Source organism: Arachis ipaensis, chromosome B8 (assembly GCF_059453495.1).
Source record: "Arachis ipaensis isolate K30076 ecotype BB chromosome B8, ASM5945349v1, whole genome shotgun sequence".
NCBI lineage: Eukaryota > Viridiplantae > Streptophyta > Magnoliopsida > Fabales > Fabaceae > Arachis > Arachis ipaensis.
Window position 1 is genome coordinate 119,180,008 of NC_142443.1, and position 22,787 is coordinate 119,202,794.

A 22,787-nucleotide genomic window follows, 5' to 3' on the forward strand; every position below is an offset into this window, starting at 1 on the left:
AGCACCCCTACAGTTCCAGCTAATGATATTCATTATCCAAGATGCAAGGGAGGAGGAGCCATCAACGGCCAGGATTACTTGCGGGCAAGAGCCCCTTGTTCCGGACCTACCTGGTCCCTGGAAGACGATTCCTCCTTTCTGTCCCTGCTACCAACTTCTACCCTGAGAACATCTGATTGCTTCACTTGATTGCCTCTGGGCTCGACAATCCCTAATCATTCTCCTGGTGGATGTTGGTTCTTTCCCAAATTAAACAGCATTTATCCCGGACCACATGCTGATCCAGGGTCATATGGGCATTCTTCAAAGAATTGAAGGCTTTCCATTTCTCTCACTCCATCCTCTTTATATACTCCTTGACCACAAGCTCCATACCTTCAAGCTCTGGATCTGTATCTTTTCCTTAGACAACTCTTGGTAGATTTTCCATCCCTTTAGGGTTAGGTAAGGCAATTGCAGGATTTTTCTCCTTATTCTTATTGTAGTTTGGCTTCCCACCCGATTTGGATAAGCCTTTTGGGGGAGGCATAGTTTTTTTTTTGTGGGGTTTTCTCAGCTCCCTGTTTTAGGACCCCTTTTTTGAACATGGGTCTTGATCGTCGCATGTTGGGCTTAGTTCTGTTGCAGCCCGTTAACTTCTATTTCCTTTTGGACCTTCCCTACACATTCCATACTTCCCTGAACGTCCTCCGAAATTTCCTCATGTAAGACCGTAAATCGAGATCCATCAGAATCTTTCCTTTTTGGAGACTCGTCCTTTTCAGAGTTATATTTAGTAACCTGCTTCTGATTGCCATGAGATTCTTTCTGTCGTATTTGGATCTTCTTTTTATTTGTGTATCTTTTAACCATCATCCAAGGCCCGAAATTAGGGTTAGTTTGACCGTTGCCATGATTGTCATGATTGCACTTATTTTGTAGAGCTCCAAACTTTCCATTTTGGTTATCACCATGCTCAGCAGTTCCCTCTACCGGAGGATCATTTCTGGCGCCGACATCATCCATAGGATTGCCACTAGTTGTTAGGTTCTCCATGCACTATTCTGATCTATGTCCATACCTGCCACAAGTAAAACAAATTTGATACAGACCTTCATATTCAAGGTGAAGTTCACATCCAAGCACCGAGATACGTGGCACAAGTTATTTTGCCAGGTCGATCTCTACACATATACGGGCGAATATCCCCCGTGAGTGGATAGACGTGGTTCGATCGATCTTTAGCATATGACCAATGGCCGAACCCACCCTCCAAAGGAAGCGGTGATTATAAAGTTCAATAGGGAGATTTGGGATGCGGATCCAGGTAGCAATTTTCCTGACTTCTGTGGACCCTGATAAGAAGAAGGGTCTCCATCTCTGAACAATAAGGTAGTGCCCAGCAACCATCCAGGGCCCTTCCATAAGCGCATGAGCGTAGTCCTCCTTATCTGAAAAATGAACAAAAAAATAGTCACGATTCATATCAATAACATGAATCTTACCTTTACCTTCCCAGTCTCTTCGAAGGCGTTGCTCCATGAACGCAAAAGTCACACGCTTTTCCAAAACTTTGACCATAAGAACATTCTTCCATGGTTTACACCACTCTTCAAATTCCTCTTTAGACACTGGAATCGTGGGACAAGTGTTAAAAGATTTTTCAGCATTCACCCCATCCCCATCATCTTTATACCACTTATCCTCCGGGTTAGGCTCATCATCGTCCATGGTGAACGAGGTCTCATGGTCGCCTTCCAATCCAGGCCCGGTCAGTAGAGTTTTCTTATATGAACCTTTTTGAATAGGTGTGTCTTTCACCTCAACTGGCACAATTTCCATGCAATCGGGCGAATGATTAAGATTCACCTCTCCTCGAGTTTTGACTTTCTTTGTACATCTCTGTACTAGGTCATCTTCCTGAGTGGAAACCCTAGCAGAACGTTGTTCAGACATAACGTAGCAGCCAAGAGGTTGGGAAAGCTCCTTGAAGTCGAAGGGAAGTTCCAAAAGCTTCTATTGCATTTCCCAGCTCAAAAGTTCATGGAAAGTTTGTAACTTTCTTACAACGATGTTATTTGAACTCATTACCATATCTAACTAGTAATGTGATCCAATCTGAGCTGATTTAAGAGGGGACGCGTGGACTTCATATGCGTTGGACATTTAAGGTAATTGTAAGACCCAGAATCTTTGAAAAGTCTTATTATGATCAAGTCTCAAATCATATGGTTATTTATAGCCTTAATTTCAGAAATTATTTTATTAAAGGTAATTAAGGCAAGTTTTGATTTATTGGATTTGAGATATGTTATGATTATTATCCAATTTTACAATTATTGGATTATTTTCTATATTTAAAGTATAAGGTTGATAGTTATGAAATAATAAGGATTTTATATGATTTGGATTAGATAAGTAATATTTTAAATATTACTATTACTATTTTGGAAAAATGAAGACATTAATTATATTATTTCTAATTTTTAGATTTGGGCATTTTATTGAAAATAATTTGCGAAAGTGAGGAACAAATAGTATTTTCTATATATAATTAGGGTTGGATTTAATTGAGTTTCAATTACTATATTATTCCCAATTTTATGTGAAATTACCATAATGCCCCTAACCCTAATTATTTTGAAAAAGAAATAAAATCCTAAAACCCTACCCGGTAACCCGTTGCTCCCCCATGCCCCAGCAGCCACAACACACACGGTTTTCTTCCTCTCTTTCCATGAAAAGGGAAGGAGCAGAGGCAGAAAAATGAAATTGAGGGAGGAGGGGAGAGAGAGGAACGCCGTCGCACATCCAAGGGTGGAGATCGAGAGAGAGCAAGCCGTGCCACTGCCACCACGGGTTGCCGTCGCTAACGCCCAGCCGTCTCTGCCTTTTTGTCACGAAACAAGGAGCCCAGAGGAAAGAAAGAGGTGGCGCCACCGCCAGGGCTCACCGCCGTTGCAGTTGTCGTCTCCCCTTGCTACTGCCACCTTCGCCGATCATCCTTGCGTAGTGTCACAGGCAGAATCGCGACCTGGAGAGAGCGCGAGCCATAGCCACCGATGGAGAAGGAGGAGCGCGCGCGGAGAAGGTGAAGCCACCGCTGTCGCCGGCACCTCCAGCCCGTATCGCCGCCGAGCGCGCTGTAACCTCTGCCGCCGCCAATCTGATTTGCTCTGCCGCCGTGCCGTTGAGGAGAAGGCCGTCCAGTCACACCGAAAAGGTGAGACAGAGAGATCTGCAGCTGAGCCGGGGTTCAGCCACCGTGTCCAGCTGCACTTGCGTCGCCGGTGCCGCCTTGATCGGAACTACCGCCGTCAAAAAGGGGTTTCAGGCCACCGCGGGTGTCGCTGCCAGTGAAGAGAGCTGCATCTCTGTGATTCTGACCGCCAGGGATGGTCCTGTGACTTCCAGAATTGCTGCCGGAGCTCCGGGCTGAGCTTCTGCCACTTGAGACCCTACAGTCGTCGCCGAAAAAGTTTGCCGGTAAGGGTTTTGATTGAGGTTTCTGCCTTTTTGGATTTCGAGAAGGTTTTAATGCTGCGTGATTTTTATAGTTGATCCACCAGAGCTTCTGCCACCGTCGGAGCTGTTGCCGGGCCTGTTCAAAATCGCAGCTGCTTCGTTTTGCTAGTTCAGTAAGTAATTATGTTTCGAAAAGCCTTACGTTAGTATTCGGTTGTGTTGGTTAATGAATATGAGTTTTGGTAACGTGGGGTCGAGTCCTGATTATTATATGTTGCGACTAGGGTTGCTATGGTTATTGCAAAAGTGACTGGGAGCTGAGGTTTTGGTTGCCGTCAGTTCGGGTTGAGGCGGAAAGGACTCTGTGAGGCGTTTGGGTTATGGAATTGCGTTTTGAGGTAGGGGCGCTTTCCAAAAACTATGTTTTGTGTATTGGAATTATTATATATGGATACTGGTGCGAGATATTATGTATTTGGTTATTGTATCTGCCTTATGTATTATTTGATTGACTCGAATGACTATGGATGTTGGTTTGGCTGAATTGTTGTGCGGCTTTATGAAATGTAATGTATGAAGTTGATTCTTTAAAGATTTGAAATATGAGTTTAATCCGTTGAGGATTGGTTTGAATTAAGTCAATTATTTTGATGATGTGAAAGATAGAATACTCTTGAAATTCATCCTGGGTTGCTTTAATTGATTTGGTTTTGATAAACGATTTATTGCTGAACCGATTCTTTAAAGCTTTGGAAATGAGTTAAATCGGTTGATATTGAGTTGATTTTGAAATGGTTTTCTTGAGATATACCACTGAGGCGACTGTTGGATTTAGCTTGCTTTGAATTGATTTTTGGTTTTGAGCTGTTTAAAAGGAATGAGAAACGGTTTAGTTGGGACCCGAACCGGGTGGCAAAAGTCCAAGTTTTAGGGGAGGTGCTGCCAAAATTTCTACAAAATCCTAGTCTTGTTTGAAAAGTTATTTAAAAAGGATTGGATTTGAGAAGTTGTATTATTTGATTTATTAAGAGAATATTTATATTTTCAAGCTTAATTTATTTAGTGAACTTTATGCCTTGAGTTTGACTTATTTAGAAATGAACTATTTTTACCGTTTGAATCACTGAAGGAAAGAATGATACTCTAATATTGATTTCAATATAAAAAGGAGCTTTTAGTGATTTCAAAGGAATCTAGACTTTTGATTGAGTAATTAAGTTTGAGGCATTTTGGAAGAGTTAGAAAAATGTGCTCCAAAAAGAAACCTGAAAGTGGTTTGATTCAAATGAACCGGTTCTTTTTCAAATGAGTTGATTTTTGGACCGGATTGGAACTTGTGATTTTGTATGGTCGGTTTCATAATAAATTCAATTTTATTTACTTGAACCGAGAATCCATTATTTTAAGAGTTTCAATGAATTTTAAGGAATTGATATAGGTTGACTTTCCCTAAAGACTTGGGACTCTGCCGAGAAACCTTTGTTATAAAATCCCATTGTTGTATGGGTGATTTTGAATACTTTGAAATAAATCCTTAACTTGCCATGGTTTTGGAAGTTTTGGAAAGAGAATGCCGATAGTGGCTTTGTTTTAAAAAGGGAACTCACTTTGAGTAAATTTGGCTTATTAGTCTGAGATGATTTGAGAAACGAGATTTCTAAAGCCAAGGCTGAAAAGAGTTGAAACTTGATTTCAAAGTGAAACGATTTGAGAAAAAGTGATTTATGGCTTAAATGCCGGTTTTATGAATTTGATGATGTTGGATGGTGGAAGTGCTGTTTTGTTATGGGTCAGAATGGCTGTGTATGATTATGAAAATTGGCTGGTTCTGGATTGAACCACGAGCCGAAATGGCTGTGTATGATATTGATTTATGGCTAATTGCTGAATGAGTTATGGGCCGTATGGCTGACTATGAATTATGAATTTAAGCCGGATGGCTGAGATGGATGTTGATCCATGATTGGGACTGAATGAATATATGCTTGAGATACCTGGGTAGTAGCAAGGGTTGTGGTTCGTCCTACTTACTCCAGGTTAGAGACTGTGATGCCTGGGTAGTAGCGGTAGTAGTGGTGATTCCACTCGCTCCAGGTTGAGCTTTTAAACACCCGCTTGGGTAGTAGCCGCAGTAGTGGTTATTCCACTGGCTCTGGGTTGAGCGGGTAGTAGCAATGGGATTGTAGCTCAAACCTACTTGCTCCGCGATGGGTGTTTCTGTCCATGGTTAGCTACCAGGACGTGTCGGTTGGCTATATAACCGACAGATGATATCATCAGCCACTAAGGACAGGCATGCATCATATGCATCTATGTGACATTATTTGGGTGTGCATATTATACTTGGTTTGCCTATGTGATTAATTGCTAATTGTTCTACTTGCAATAACTGTTTGTTTGTGCTTGCATCTTTCTATTTGTGTTTGCTACTGGAACTCTGTTGGACTGTGGTGATTGGTTGATGGTTGGATTGTTTGGGCCTAGGGCCGTGGTTGAAATGAGATGGACCGATGGTTGGTTTCGGTTTTGTGTGTTTCTGGTTTGAAAAAAAATATGAAAGGCTATTTTGGTTCAGCATAGATATATCTTTTGAAAGGCTTTTGAGTTTTTGAGAATTGAACGGTTCCTCTTTCAGAAAAGATTTCCGACTTTACTTTCAATGTAAACCGTTGTTTTTGAAAAGAGGCATGAGACAGCTATTAATCACTGGTACGGTTTATCTTCATGTATCCTATTACAGTAATTCCCAAAAACCCTCTACTGAGAACCCTTTCGAGGATGATGTTCTCACCCCCCTACATTTTTCCCCTTTCAGGATATGGGCGCAGAAGTTACGAAGAGCTTATTTAATTGTTGTTGTGATACTCTGTATTGTTTTAGTTATGGTTTATTGTATCCTCGCCTTTATCTTGATATAATCTGTAAGAGGGAGAGGAATTGTATTGATTATTGCTTGTAATATTATATATATATATATATATATATATATATATATATATATATATGTATATATATTTATATTTATGTATATATATAGATGTACTCGTTATGAGTTGTTGTAAGTTGTATGGCATTTATGGATGTATGTTATCGAACGAAAGTATTTTTGGGAGCAGTATTGCGATTTAAAGTTTTAAACAGGCTCATATTTTAGTATTAATTAGTATAAGTGTCGTCGTAATGTCCGAGCTATCAGAGTCGTGCAGCCGGAAGCGTGAGCTTTGGTAGTTAGGGTGTTATATTATGGTATCAGAGCAGTCCTTCCTATAGAGCCTGAGGAATGGACCGACTATGCTTCAATTGCATACTCTGAGCGTTTGTCATGTATTAGGTCTTGTCGAAAGACGAGAATTAGAGCTTTATGCACATGACGATCTATTGATTAACAATGTTAGTCTTGTATTGCATAATTCTTGGTATTAAGTTTGGCCAGCTTAACACTAGTGAATTATGTATATGAGAGCACTAATGGGTTATCATAGATGATCCACGAGTTTTGAGTAAAGCGAAACCGTGGGTTTTGGGAACGTTAGAAACTATTTCTCGAGGCTATTCAGTTGTGTCTTGAATTATGTTCGAGTCGACCTGTTCTTTCGTATCCTAACTTGAAGTTCTTGCTTGCTAATCCTTTTAAAAAGTAGTTTGATTTTTTTTAACTCTATTCCTCTATTCATATGCATTCTTGTTTGATCTTAATTGTATATACTTGTTTGGAATCCTTGTTACATCTGTCTTTCTCTATTTGAGTTCTTCCTTATTCAAATATTCTTTAATATAGCTTTGAACTTGTCTTAATGCGTTGTGCCTTTTAACTCTGGAGTCCGAGTCCGTTCTTAGAGAAATTGTTGATTCAGTGTTCCTCTTATTTGACAGTGATCGCAGCCAATTATGGGATTTTATAAAAATTGCTGTTGATTAGATATATACTTATCTATATATGAAACTTTGAGATTTCTTATACAGTTTAACAACTATTTATTTCTGATGTCTCGCCTATACCTTTACTGGTTTACTGAATTGTATTTACTTTAAATACAAATTTACTTTCTAGTAATTTTACTATAGTTCCAATGCACATCTTTATTTGATTATATATTTGGGCATTTCTCAAAATTCTGGAAAGAAAGGGGATTTTTCGCTTTTATCCCGGTTGAGTTTCGTTTGATAAACTTTACTTAATTCATTTTGATTTGAGTTTGACCTAGCATACTACATTGTTTATGCCATTGTTGTTCTTTTGAAAATGTTGGACTCATAGCTTTCTTCCTATGAACGGACTAAATTCTCTATTAAATCTTCCATCTCTATGAATGTCATACTTGACTTTGTTTTTAACTAATCTTTCACATTTTGTGAACATTTCCATTAATTTTAGTTTTTCCTCTCTTGTGAATCTCACTCTTATGTGAGTCAGCTTGATTTGTTTCAATTTCGTGCATCGTCTATCCTCTCATTATCTCTACAAGAGTTTTTAGTCAAAGATTTATCCTTGGAAAATTACTAATGATGGAGTTGTCTTTTTCTATGACTTCTGTATTCTTTTGGAACAATTTAAAACTTGTTTGATGTTTCATGTCTAGTGGATCTTGTTTGAACTACTTTAAATTAAGATCCTTTCTTACAAGGCTTGACTCCTTTTTAGTACATCTTAAACTTCTTGAATGTTCTCCTGAGATGGTGATTTTAAGAACACTTTTGGAGTCTTGTTTTGAACTTTTTAAGGAAGTTTCGAATTCTCTTTGAAGAAATATTAAACAGAATTTATTTTCTGTTGTTTGATTGAGATTGAAACCATTGTTCAATTTTGACGAAGTTAATTTAAAGTTGGCATACGCTGTTTTAAATGAAGTTTTGGAAAGCTTCCTTGTTTAGTGGAAATCGGTTCGTTTGTAATGCACCACTTATTTTCTTTACTAAATTGTAAACAAATTTCTACCTCGGAATTTCTTTTCTAAAGAGATTTTAACTTCCTCTTGCGTCCATGCTATAAATGTTATACACGCTTGTTTGAATATGAATTTTTAGAATTTTTGAACAAGCATTTGATTACTTTCGAGTTTTTATGAACTGCTTTTGGTTAAGTTGTGCATCTAATTATCTTTCTAAAATATTTGATGAAAATATTTTAGCTCTTAGCCAAACTTGTGTGCATTTTGTTTTTAAAACTCTACATGATCTACTTCAACATGAAATTGAATTAGAGCAAGGCCACGTTTATGTTTTGTTACTCTCTTGAAGGATGTTTGTTGTTTACCTTCTCTTTCAGACTGTGAAGTGATTTTTGCAAGTTTTCGACTCTTTCATGAACAATGTATTCGAAAGTATTTTTAATTGTGCTCTTGAGATATGTGAACTTTGTCTTTGGTTTGAGAAATCCTTCTCTATGAGCCTCATACTTCTTCAACTCTACTTGAATTTGTTTCGAACTAAGGTGTTGATTTTCTCCTTATTGATCCTATTGGATTTCCTTGATTCAAGGGTTATCTTTGAAGTTGTCAATTGAATTGTGTCTAGAAAACTTCATTGCTTGAGCATCCTTGTTTATCTGGAATTGGATACATTCTCTCAAATCTATGAGTACTATCCTTGACAATTGTCTCTCCGTTCTAAATATTGTATTCTTCTGAGTAGACTCGAGAATTGTTTGATATCACGTGCGACTTGTAGACGTAGTAGCGCGATGCGTTAGTTCTTTAAGACGCGATATGTGTATATGGAAGATGAAACGGTAGGTGTACAACGTTATGAGTTGCGAGTGTTTTGTTCCTTGCGAACGGGTTTGCGGTTGTTAGGCTTATGATTGGCTATGAGGTTGTAAAGTGCTTGATGGAGTTGGAAAGTTGAAGCTTGGAGGTTGATATGAGATTAGTGTGTGGATGTTGAGCATGTCGTTGTAACTTCATCCTGTTTTATAACCTTCAATGCCTTGCCTTACCATCACATGTTTGACCCATGCCACCTTTTGCATTGAGCCTGTCTTGTAATGTTTGCTTTGCAACCATACTCCTACCTTTGTATCCTTATGCATATGATAATCCAAGTATTTGAAAACCGTATATATGTTTATATGTTGAGATATTTTTACTTCTTCCTTAAATGTGTTCAAGGGTGAACTGTTATGAGATTTCTTTCGTTTTGTATCAATTTTCGAGGACGAAAATTTTTATAAGGTGGGTAGAATGTAAGACCCAGAATCTTTGAAAAGTCTTATTATGATCAAATCTCAAATCATATGGTTATTTATAGCCTTAATTTCAGAAATTATTTTATTAAAGGTAATTAAGGCAAGTTTTGATTTATTGGATTTGAGATAAGTTATGATTATTATCCAATTTTACAATTATTGGATTATTTTCTATATTTAAAGTATAAGGTTGATAGTTATGAAATAATAAGGATTTTATATGATTTGGATTAGATAAGTAATATTTTAAATATTACTATTACTATTTTGGAAAAATGAAGACATTAATTATATTATTTCTAATTTTTAGATTTGGGCATTTTATTGAAAATAATTTGCGAAAGTGAGGAACAAATAGTATCTTCTATATATAATTAGGGATGGATTTAATTGAGTTTCAATTACTATATTATTCCCAATTTTATGCGAAATTACCATAATGCCCCTAACCCTAATTATTTTGAAAAAGAAATGAAACCCTAAAACCCTACCCGGTAACCCGTTGCTCCCCCATGCCTCGGCAGCCACAACACACACGGTTTTCTTCCTCTCTTTCCATGAAAAGGGAAGGAGCAGAGGCAGAAAAATGAAATTGAGGGAGGAGGGGAGAGAGAGGAACGCCGTCGCACATCCAAGGGTGGAGATCGAGAGAGAGCAAGCCGTGCCACTGCCACCACGGGTTGCCGTCGTTAACGCCCAGTCGTCTCTACCTTTTTATCACGAAACAAGGAGCCCAGAGGAAAGAAAGGGGCGGCGCCACCGCCAGGGCTCACTGCCGTCGCAGTTGCCGTCGCCCCTTGCTACTGCCACCAACGCCGATCATCCTTGCGCAGCGTCACAGGCAGAACCGCGACCTGGAGAGAGCGCGAGCCACAGCCACCGATGGAGAAGGAGGAGCGCGCGCGGAGAAGGTGAAGCCACCGCTGTCGCCGGCACCTCCAGCCCGCGTCGCCGCCGAGCGCGCCATAACCTCTGCCGCCGCCAATCTGATTTGCTCTGCCACCGTGCCGTTGAGGAGAAGGCCATCCAGTCACACCGAATAGGTGAGACAGAGAGATCTACGGCTGAGCCGGAGTTCAGCCACCGTGTCCAGCCGCACTTGCGTCGCCGGTGCCGCCTTGATCGGAACTACCGCCGTCAAAAAGGGGTTTCAGGCCGCCGCGAGTGTCGCTGCCGGAGAAGAGAGCTGCATCTCTGTGATTCTGACCACCAGGGATGGTCCTGTGACTTCCGGAATTGCTGCCGGAGCTCCGGGCTGAGCTTCTGCCACTTGAGACCCTGCTGTCGTCGCCGGAAAAGTTTGCCGGTAAAGGTTTTAATTGAGGTTTCTGCCTTTTTGGATTTCGAGAAGGTTTTAATGCTGCGTGATTTTTATAGTTGATCCACCGGAGCTTCTGGCCGCCGCCGGAGCTGTTACCGGGCCTGTTCGAAATTGCAGCTGCTTCGTTTCGCTAGTTCAGTAAGTAATTATGTTTCGAAAAGCCTTGCGTTAGTATTCGGTTGTGTTCGTTAATGAATATGAGTTTTGGTAACGTGTGGTCGAGTCCTGATTATTATATGTTGCGACTAGAGTTGCTATGGTTATTGCAAAAGTGGCTGGGAGCTGAGGTTTTGGTTACCGTCAGTTCGGGTTGAGGCGGAAAGGACTCTGTGAGGCGTTTGGGTTATGGAATTGCGTTTTGAGGTAGGAGCGCTTTCCAAAAACTATGTTTTGTGTATTGGAATTATTACATATGGATACTGGTGTGAGATATTGTGTATTTGGTGATTGTATCTACCTTATGTATTATTTGATTGACTCGAATGACTATGGATGTTGGTTTGGCTGAATTGTTGTGCGGCTTTGTGAAACGTAATGTATGAAGTTGATTCTTTAAAGATTTGAAATATGAGTTTAATCCGTTGAGGATTGGTTTGAATTGAGTCAATTATTTTGATGATGTGAAAGATAGAATACTCTTGAAATTCAGCTTGGGTTGCTTTAATTGATTTGGTTTTGATAAACGATTTATTGCTGAACCGATTCTTTAAAGCTTTGGAAATGAGTTAAATCGGTTGATATTGAGTTGATTTTGAAATAGTTTTATTGAGATATGCCACTGAGGCGACTGTTGGATTTAGCTTGCTTTGAATTGATTTCTGGTTTTGAGCTGTTGAAAAGGAATGAGAAACGGTTTAGTTGGGACCCGAACCGGGTGACAAAAGTCCAAGTTTTAGGGGAGGTGCTGCCGAAATTTCTACAAAATCCTAGTCTTGTTTGAAAAGTTATTTAAAAAGGATTGGATTTGAGAAGTTGTATTATTTGATTTATTAAGAGAATATTTATATTTTCAAGCTTAATTTATTTAGTGAACTTTATGCCTTGAGTTTGACTTATTTAGAAATGAACTATTTTTACCGTTTGAATCACTGAAGGAAAGAATGATGCTCTAATACTGATTTCAATATAAAAATAAGCTTTTAGTGATTTCAAAGGAATCTAGACTTTTGATTGAGTAATTAAATTTGAGGCATTTTGGAAGAGTTAGAAAAATGTGCTCCAAAAAGAAACCTGAAAGTCGTTTGATTCAAATGAATCGGTTCCTTTTCAAATGAGTTGATTTTTGGACCGGATTGGAACTTGTGATTTTGTATGGTCGGTTTCATAATAAATTCAATTTTATTTACTTGAACCAAGAATCCATGATTTTAAGAGTTTCAATGAATTTTAAGGAATTGATATAGGTTGACTTTCCCTAAAGACTTGGGACTCTGTCGAGAAACTTTTGTTATAAAATCCCATTGTTGTATGGGTGATTTTGAATACTTTGAAATAAATCCTTAACTTTCCATGGTTTTGGAAGTTTTGGAAAGAGAATGCCGAGAGTGGCTTTGTTTTAAAAAGAGAACTCACTTTGAGTAAATTTGGCTTATGAGCCTGAGATGATTTGAGAAACGAGATTTCTAAAGCCAAGGCTGAAAAGAGTTGAAACTTGATTTCAAAGTGAAACAATTTGAGAAAAAGTGATTTATGGCTTAAATGCCGGTTTTATGAATTTGATGATGTTGAATGGTGGAAGTGCTGTTTTGTTATGGGCCGGAATGGCTGTGTATGATTATGAATATTGGCTGGTTCTGGATTGAACCACGAGCCGGAATGGCTGTGTATGATATTGATTTATGGCTGATTGTTGAATGAGTTATGGGCCGTATGGATGTTGATCCATGATTGGGACTGAATGAATATATGCTTGAGATACCTGGGTAGTAGCAAGGGTTGTGGTTCGTCCCACTTGCTCTAGGTTAGAGACTGTGACGCCTGGGTAGTAGCGGTAGTAGTGGTGATTCCACTCGCTCCAGGTTGAGCTTTTAAACACCCGCCTGAGTAGTAGCCGCAGTAGTGGTTATTCCACTGGCTCTGAGTTGAGCGGGTAGTAGCAATGGGGTTGTAGCTCAAACCTACTTGCTCCGCGATGGGTGTTTCTGTCCATGGTTAGCTACCAGGACATGTCGGGTTGGCTATATAACCGACAGATGATATCATCAGCCACTAGGGACAGGCATGCATCATATGCATCTATGTGACATTGTTTGGGTGTGCATATTATACTTGATTTGCCTATGTGATTAATTGCTAATTGTTCTACTTGCAATAACTGTTTGTTTGTGCTTGCATCTTCCTATTTGTGTTTGCTACTGGGACTCTGTTGGACTGTGGTGATTGGTTGATGGTTGGATTGTTTGGGCCTAGGGCCGTGGTTGAAATGAGATGGACCGATGGTTGGTTTCGATTTTGTGTGTTTCTGGTTTGAAAAAAAAATATGAAAGGCTATTTTGGTTCAGCATAGATAAATCTTTTGAAAGGCTTTTGAGTTTTTGAGAATTGAACGGTTCCTCTTTCAGAAAAGATTTCCGACTTTACTTTCAATGTAAACCGTTGTTTTTGAAAAGAGGCATGAGACGGTTATTAATCACTGGTACGGTTTATCTTCATGTATCCTATTACAGTAATTTCCAAAAACCCTCTACTGAGAACCCTTTCGAGGATGATGTTCTCATCCCTCCCCTATATTTTTCCCCTTTCAGGATATGGGCGCAGAAGTTACGAAGAGCTTATTTAATTGTTGTTGTGATACTTTGTATTGTTTTAGTTATGGTTTATTGTATCCTCGCCTTTATCTTGATATAATCTGTAAGAGGGATAGGAATTGTATTGATTATTGCTTGTAATATTATATATATATATATATATGGATGTACTCGTTATGAGTTGTTGTAAGTTGTATGGCATTTATGGATGTACGTTATCGAACGAAAGTATTTTTGGGAGCGGTATTGCGATTTAAAGTTTTAAACAGGCTCACATTTTAGTATTAATTAGTATAAGTGTCGTCGTAATGTCCGAGCTATCAGAGTCGCACAGCCGGAAGCGTGAGCTTTGGTAGTTAGGGTGTTATAGTAATGAACCTAAGTCGGATTTGAGACCCTAACAATGGATTTTAGTTGATCTTGTTTGCATTGAGGTCTTACTAGGCCCAAATATACCTTGGACTAATATTTTAAGTCATTGTTATAGCAAATATTATACTATTTAATATTATAACACTTAGTATATATAAAAGTTAAATATATTTATAAGATATTTTTTAATTCAAATTAAAAAAATTAATTATCTCTTTTTTAGTTTTAAATATTATTTTATAATGTAACGAAAAAGTGAAAATAACAATAATTACTCATAATTAAAAGGGTAAAAAACGTAAACAAGCCAAGGGCCAAACAATTTTACACAAATAAGCCAAAGCAAAATCTGATTCATCAATCAACCAAAGCACATTTAAATGTAGTTCGAACCTACCTGTTTCAAACTCAATTTTCATGTAATTCGAACCATGCTGTTTTGAATTACACCTTGATAACAAAAAAAACATAATTCGAATTGAGCTGATTCGAATTACACAGGAACATGTAATTCGAATCAAGCTGATTCGAACTTCTCTCATGCACGCCATGCAACGTAATTCGAATTGGCTTAATTCGAATTACTTCAAATGTATTTCGAACCAGGCTAAAGGAGCAGAGTTGTATATATATGTTGTTCCAAATCATGATATTGTACTTTGAAAATGGCTGTTCAGGGTTTATTTCAGTTACTAGCATATTTTTTTAATAAATTTATTTAAATTATACTACAAAAAATATTTTATTCTATACAAAATAATTTAAAAAATGGCTTAAAAGATGTTAGGAGTACTATAAAAATTTGTAATGTGACTTAGGATATTAAAGAAATACTCTACATAGTCAATAATAATTTAAAAATTAAAATAAATATAGTTATAACCAGTATTTATCTAAATTACTAGAATATTACAAACTTTTATAGTACTCCTAACATTTTTAAGCTATTTTTTAAAAATGATTTTGCATAGAAAATGGCTTAAAATGGCTTAAAATGCCCTTTATTCTATGCAAAATAATTTTAAAAAAATGGCTTAAAAAATGTTAGGAGTACTATAAAAATTTGTAATGTCCTAATGACTTAGGACATTAAAGAAATACTCTACATAATCAATAATAATTTAAAAATTAAAATAAATATAGTTATAACCAGTATTTACCTAAATTACTAGAATATTACAAACTTTTATAGTATTGCTAACATTTTTTAAGCCATTTTTTTTAAAAATGTTTTGCATAGAATAAAGGGCATTTTAAGCCATTTTAAGTCATTTTCTATGCAAAATAATTTTAAAAAAATGGCTTAAAAAATATATGGAGTACTATAAAAGTTTGTAATATTCTAGTAATTTAGGTAAATACTGGTTATAACTATATTTATTTTAATTTTTAAATTATTATTGACTATGTAGAGTATTTCTTTAATGTCCTAAGTCATTAGGACATTATAAATTTTTATAGTACTCCTAACATCTTTTAAGCCATTTTTTAAAATTATTTTGTATAGAATAAAATATTTTTTGTGGTATAATTTAAATAAATTTATTAAAAAAAAATTTATGAGCTATTAAAAATGGGCAAAAGAGTATTGTATGAAATTCGAATTGATAGCTCATTAATATTTTAAAAAAGTCTCGTAATTAAATATTTTGTTAGCTTTTTTTAATGCATGAAATCAAATATATATTTTTTTAATTTTTAAATTATTAATTTTTTTAATCAATTATTAATTTTTAATAAAAAAATGGGCAGAATTAAATAATGAATAATTCGAATCTGGCCAATTCGAATTACTATGTGCAGAGTGTGTGAGTGTAATTCGAATAAGGTTGATTCGAATTATAGTGTGTCTGCGTGTGTGAGTAATTCGAATCAATTACATGTAATTTTAGTTCGAAATATACTGATTCGAACTATATAGTAACGTGAATTGGTGGATTCATGAATCAGTTTTCCATTTGGCTTATTTGTGTAAAATTTAGTTCTCTTTGGCTTATTATAGTATTTTACCCTAATTAAAATAGATAATCTTAATATATACATGACACTATATATATCAAGGATTATTATATATGATATATAATTTTTTTCTTTTCTGTAATGACTATTTATATAATTTATTAAACAATTTTTTCATCTTAATATTTAATAAATTTAATATATAAAATATTATTTAACATACAAAATAAGTAATTTAAGTCATTATCTAGGATAATAAGTATAATAGTGCAAATACTTATTTATTTATTAGTAGCAAAAAAATATGTAAATAATATAAATTGATATTTTTTTTTAGTATAAAAGCAATAATAAAAGTTATGAATTAAGTTAATTACATAATTAAAAAATTATGAAGAATTTCTTAAATAATAATAAAAAAGAAGATCACTATTTTTACATATTACAAAATTTATGAAAAAAAAATTGGATAATAAATCAATCATCAATAGATTATACATTAATTCTGTCAAAAAAATAAATAATTAATACATTAGATATTATTATTTTCGTACTAATATATATATATATATATATCGATTATTAAGTTTATAATTAATTTTTAATCTAATTTTTGGTAATTAAAATTTAAATGATTGAAATTATTAAATGCTCAATATTTTGTATCGAACTAATTTATTTTTTTTATTGAAATTAAAAAAATGAGTTATTAATCAATTCTAAATTTAAATTTAAATTTGAATAAGAAAATAAAAAAAATTTTAAATTTTATCTCGTTAACCAAAATTAATTTCAAGATAAGAAATTACTTTTTACATCATATATATTGTAAAATAGTATGGTCATTTACTATTTTTTAATAGTAAATATTGTCAAATAAAATAGTGTAAGAAATTAGAAAAAAAATGTATTTACAAGTTTAAAAAATATTAATTTATTTTTTAATAGAATAAATTATATTTTGATTAACAAAAGTTGTTATTGGTTTTTCTTCATACTAACTAATATTTAACGATGGTGTTTCGATACACTATGTTACTAAGAAATATTAATCGATCGATCTAATAACTTTTGTAATGACATAAATTTATGAATTTAAAAATTTAGAAATTATTTCATAAAATGTAAAGTTTTAACAAGTAACAATATTTATCATATTATTTTGATTTCAAGAATAAATATAACACCAACAAATAAAATTGTCCAAGTAAATTTCAACAAAACAAAAGTTCATCATCCTCAAGTTCCTCAGCAAGACCCAGCAGCGCATGATCCGCCTCAATGTGCTCTCCAAGTGGTGCCAATAGGTTACCCCGCCAAAAATCAAATCTTGCTATTTTTTCTTGCATAGCACTAATCTTCATTCAATCCATTGGTCTCTACAAATTCCAAAACTTTGTGTATTTGGGAGATACATAATTGATAATGAATAGAATTAAGGGGTGGTTTCGGGCACTGGTTGAGCTGAAAACTAAAAGCTGTCATAAATCAGGGAAAGGAAGTTTTTTCTTTGTTTCTTTCTTTGTTGGATGGGATGTGCTTATAGGTTTTTTTGCTTTGTAGGTTCCTTTGATAAAGCACTGCCAGAAGCTGGCTTCGACTGTTTCAAATCACGATATGTGTTTTACTCAAGCTGCGGATTCTTTGTTTTTTATGCACGAGGGGCTTCAGCAAGCCCGTGCTCCGGTTTATGATGTGCCCTCTGCCATTGACATTCTCTTAACGGGGAGTTACCAGCGGTTGCCTAAATGTATAGAGGATGTTGGTACTCAGTATACCTTGAATGAAGAACAGCAAAAGCCTGCTTTGAAGAAGCTGGACGCGCTTGTGCGGTCGAAATTGCTAGAAGTTTCTCTTCCGAAGGAAATTTCCGAGATAAAAGTTTCGGATGGTACGGCATTGATTAAGGTGGATGGAGAGTTTAAGGTTTTAGTGACTCTTGGTTACAGGGGACACTTGTGCATGTGGAGGATATTACATTTGGAGCTGCTTGTTGGTGAGAAGAATAAACCTATCAAACTGGAATTAATGCGGCGCCATGTTCTCGGGGATGATCTAGAGAGACGAATGGCGGCAGCAGAAAATCCATTTTCAATATTGTACTCGGTTCTTCACGATCTATGTGTTTCACTTGTTATGGATACTGTCATCAGGCAAGTGCAAGCTCTTCGACAGGGAAGATGGAAAGATGCAATTCGATTTGAGCTCATATCCGATGGTGGAATGGGTCATGCGGCAGGTTCCAGTTCCATGCAGAACCCTGATGGGGAATCTGATTCATCCAGTCCTCGAACTCCTGGTTTAAAAATCATATACTGGCTGGAGTTCGATAAAAATGCTGGCATGTCTGACTCAGGTGCATGCCCATTCATAAAAATTGAACCTGGGCCAGATCTTCAGATAAAGTGCATACACAGCAATTTTGTCATAGATCCACTAACAGGCAAGGAGGCAGAGTTTTTCTTGGACCAGAGTTGTATTGATGTTGAGAGGTTGCTGTTAAGAGCTATTAGCTGCAACCAGTATACTCGTCTACTGGAAATTAAAAGAGAACTGGGAAAAAATAACCACGTCTGTCGAGCAGCAGATGATGATGTACTCCAGTTTCACTTGGGTGGACCTGATGTTGAATATAAACAGGTTAGTGTACATTTGTTAGGGAACATTTGGAGTATCAATTTGATATGCTACATCAGGCAATTTTTTTTTTTTTGTTTCTTTTGGGTTTTGGCATATGTGGTTTGATGCTTCTTGTTTGGTATCACCCCAATTTGGGGTTTTCCTTTGTTAACATTCTTGTAACTTTCGAGAACTATATCGTGAATTACGGATATTTGACTATTTTCGTATTTTGCCACCATAAGTACTTCTCATCATTCTTGCATGGACTATCTGTAGCTAGATCCTGATATCTTCTGTCTGTTATGTATGTATGTATGTATGTGTGTGTGTGTGGAATTTCCGCTGCTTGGTAAATACTTTGCTGCTGAACACTTTTGACATGTAGTTAATTTTCCAGTAAACACAGTTGGCCTTTAAATTTTGCAAGCTATGATACAATTTGTGGCTGAATTTGTGATACCCTTTTACAAATCTTGTAATATTATATCCTACCTCTTTCCCATTCAACCATTCATTAAATTTTAAAAGATGAAGCTGCTTTTGTCTGTAGAAGGATGATAAATGCTTCAGGAAGGAATCTGAAGGGTATGAGGTGTTGCGTGTGCATGCCTATGCCTCATGTTTTTTTACTCTTGGAGTTAATATCAGGTACCTTACTTTTCTAAGATGCTTTTTCCTAATATCTTAGGCATTTGAGTTTAGTTTCTCAAATTTATGTCCCTGTTATGTTATTCAGAAATGGCCGTTTCCTTCTTCAATCATCAAAAAACATAGTTGCTTCTTCAGCATTGTTAGAATGTGAAGAAGCTTTGAATCAGGGATCTATGACTGCAGCTGATGTATTTGTAAGCTTGAGAAGCAAAAGTTTATTGCACTTGTTTGCATCTATCGGAAGAGTCTTAGGGCTAGTGGTATATTTCCCTGTTTTCATTCCTTTTATTGTTAAAAGAAAAAGACAAATTCCCAAACTATTTTGGACTGAATTTAAGTTGGTTATTCAGAAATGACTTACCTAATTATGGCGTTTCCAGACTGTGGGAGCTCTTATTTCCTGACGATGGAACTTGATAAGGATTTTAAACCTTTGTTTAAGCTGTTAGAGACTCAGCCAGATTCTTCTGGAAAAGATACTTTATTTGGTGTCCTTAATCAGGTGCTGCGGGTCAAAAGAATTGATATAGGACAGCTGCAGGCACTTGAAGATGAAATGAATTTAAGCCTGGTTGACTGGGGAAAATTACACTCTCTTTTGCCCAATGCTGCTTGTCCAAATCAAGAATCTGTATGTGAGTTTCTTTCTGATATTCGACTTGAGAGTTCCATACAGAATGCAAAAGGTCATCCTTCAGGTTTTTCATCACTTGTTGATGAAGTGTTTGGACTCGAGAAAGGTTCTTCTGCATCTCCATTCTCTGTTCAAAATCATGGATCGCTACCTTCACATTATGGTTCTGTCCCAATGAATCTCCATAGTCTAAAAGCTGGGACCCCATCTCCAAAGTGAGAAGGAGGCATGCAAATATCTCAGGTTAACAATGTAACAAAACCTTCAGGTGTTACAAACCACAATAGTGATTCCATGTTCTCATCAGGCAATGTGAAGGGCCCAGTTCAATCCAATTCTGTTGGATCAATTTCCACAGGACAAGGAAGGAGCGCAGCTGGGAAAAGGTTATTTGTTTCAAATTCTGAACAGGATCTGGCTTCTCTTAAATCTCCACATTCAGTTGACCTTGTGTCCTCAACTGCTATGGATGAAGATCAACTTAGAGTACTGAGTGATTCCTCTAATGATGGTTTAGGTGGAAGTTGGTCATCTCGACTATTATCTCCTCCTCTACCAACTAGTTCTCGCATATCTGTACCTAATTCCAAACCTAATGGACCTCAAGCTAAATCACTCAAGGCTGCTGGAGCCAATTCATGTGCTTCAACTCCCGTATGTAAGATACATTTTTTGTTTCTTCTGTTCATCTTTATCATGTAATGTATTTGCATGCTGTTATATATATTACCTAAAAACACACATCGCTGCCAAAATGACTCTCTGCAGCCCAGGCAATGGAATCCACAGGCAATGAAGATGTTATACCCAAACACGATAAAAGATCTCGGAAGAGAACAGCTTCAGATATGTTGAATTTTATTCCATATCTTCAGGGTCTTGAAAACAACTCAGCAATTTGCAAGAGGAGAAAGATTTTGGATTCATCTGGCTCTCAACTGTCTTTGCCACAAGGGGTTGTACCTACTGAAATGATATCTAGGGCTGAAGGATACAGCTATGGAAGTTTGATTGCAGAAGCAAATAAAGGGAATGCCCCATCTAGCATTTATATAGCAGCCCTGCTTCATGTGGTCAGGCACTGTTCACTTTGCATTAAGCATGCTAGGCTGACGAGCCAAATGGATTCATTAGATATCTCATACGTTTAAGAAGTGGGTTTAAGAAGTGCATCCTCTAACATTTGGTTCCGACTTCCATTTGCCAGGGGTGATTCATGGCAACATATATGCTTGCGACTTGGCAGACCTGGTTGCATGCATTGGGATGTTAAAATAAATGATCAGCATTTCAGGGATTTATGGGAGCTTCAGAAAGGGAGCAGTGCTACACCATGGGGATCAGGTGTTCGAATCGCCAATACGGCTGACATTGATTCACACATACATTATGATCCAGATGGTGTTGTTTTGAGCTATCAGTCAGTTGAGGTAGATAGTATAAAGAAACTAGTGGCTGATATACAAAGGCTTGCTAATGCAAGAACTTTTGCCCTTGGCATGCGGCAATTGCTTGGGGTAAGAGCTGATGAGAAGTCAGAAGAGACAAGTTCTGATGCCAAAGTATCGGGTACAAAGTTTGCTTCAGACACTGCGGAGAAAGTTACAGAACATATGAGAAAAGCATTCAAGATTGAGGCAGTTGGACTGATGAGCTTGTGGTTTAGTTTTGGTTCAGCTGTCCTTGCTCGTTTTGTTGTTGAGTGGGAATCTGGTAAAGAGGGGTGCACAATGCATGTATCTCCAGACCAACTTTGGCCCCATACTAAGGTAGGTTTGTTTTTCGTGAACTGATTTCTGTTTGTTTCTTTCCTTTGACTACAGCTGGTCGATTTCTTACATACTCTGATTACTTATGCTACTTATTGAGTGACATTAATGTGGAGCATCTTTCTTGTGCTTTGTTGGCTGATTTTTGCAGTATGAACTAGAAAATGCTTGAAATTAGTTTATTTATCAGCTTCCTTTCTTTTAACTTGCAATGCTTAAATGGCATCTGTTTTCTGCTATTTCAGTGGTGATAAAAAAAACCAGTTACTTCACTGGTTTCAGAAACATGTGAAATTGTATTTGTGTAGATACAACAATATCATTTGATCGGAATATTTTTTATGCTTTTACTTTGTAGTTTGTACAGTTTCTAGAAGATTTCATAAATGGAGCTGAAGTTTCATCGCTTTTGGATTGCATTCGGCTGACTGCGGGTCCCTTGCATGCTCTGGCTGCTGCAACCAGGCCAGCTCGAGCTGGTCCTGTTACAGTTGCAGCTGCTCTATCTTCCATACCTGAACACACTGGTTATATACAACCACAAGGACTTCTTGGTCTTTGTTGTGCTCCGCGGTCCGTATTGGATACGAATCATGTACAGGAAACAGTTTGCTGTTGACATGAGTTGCTATGCCGGTGATCAGGTGTGGTTGCAGCCTGCAACACCGCCTAAAGTAAATAATTATTCTATTTAATATATATTTAAAAGTATTTTTTTGTTGTATGAGAAAAATTATATATATGTTACATTGCATTTTATTCACTTATATAATTTATTAAGATAAAATTATGCAATTAACTTTTTTAAACATTAGTTATTTATTTTGCATGCAATTTAGTAGACCCAGTTATGTAAAATATTTTTGTTGCCATATTATTTGATGAACCAAAGAAAAGAAAATGTTATTTAAAAAAATTAATAATATATTTTTAATAATATTATTAATATAAAATAATAAATTTTAAATGTTCTTTTAAATAGTATATATTATTTAAAATAATATAAGTACTCCAAGTAATATATTTAAAATATAGTAAAGTAACATATTTTAATAAAAAAATATGTTATTAAAAAATTATATCA

General features: G+C 36.3%; 1 protein-coding gene and 1 pseudogene across 2 annotated transcripts; both read left to right on the forward strand.

Annotated features, from left to right (window-relative positions):
• Positions 1–10,214: 10,214 nt before the first annotated feature.
• Positions 10,215–11,083, forward strand: LOC148549416 (uncharacterized). The gene is made up of 2 exons (XM_088496521.1): positions 10,215–10,934; positions 11,006–11,083. Exons 1-2 carry the CDS (start codon positions 10,215–10,217, stop codon positions 11,081–11,083), a joined length of 798 nt encoding a protein of 265 aa, XP_088352647.1.
• Positions 11,084–17,244: 6,161 nt separating this feature from the next.
• Positions 17,245–22,498, forward strand: LOC107613722 (mediator of RNA polymerase II transcription subunit 14-like; annotated as a pseudogene). Its single transcript, XR_015896999.1, has 7 exons — positions 17,245–17,334; positions 17,591–18,667; positions 19,200–19,297; positions 19,386–19,612; positions 19,645–20,592; positions 20,703–21,703; positions 22,071–22,498. The product of XR_015896999.1 is annotated as a mediator of RNA polymerase II transcription subunit 14-like (transcript).
• The last annotated feature ends 289 nt before the right edge of the window (positions 22,499–22,787 follow it).

Excerpts from the sequence above, each read along its gene's own strand:
- LOC148549416 (XM_088496521.1), top strand. The coding sequence starts at position 10,215 with ATGAAATTGAGGGAGGAGGGGAGAGAGAGGAACGCCGTCGCACATCCA. Across the intron at positions 10,935-11,005 it reads GTCGCCGGAAAAGTTTGCCG|TTGATCCACCGGAGCTTCTG; the intron begins GTAAAGGTTTTA and ends TGATTTTTATAG.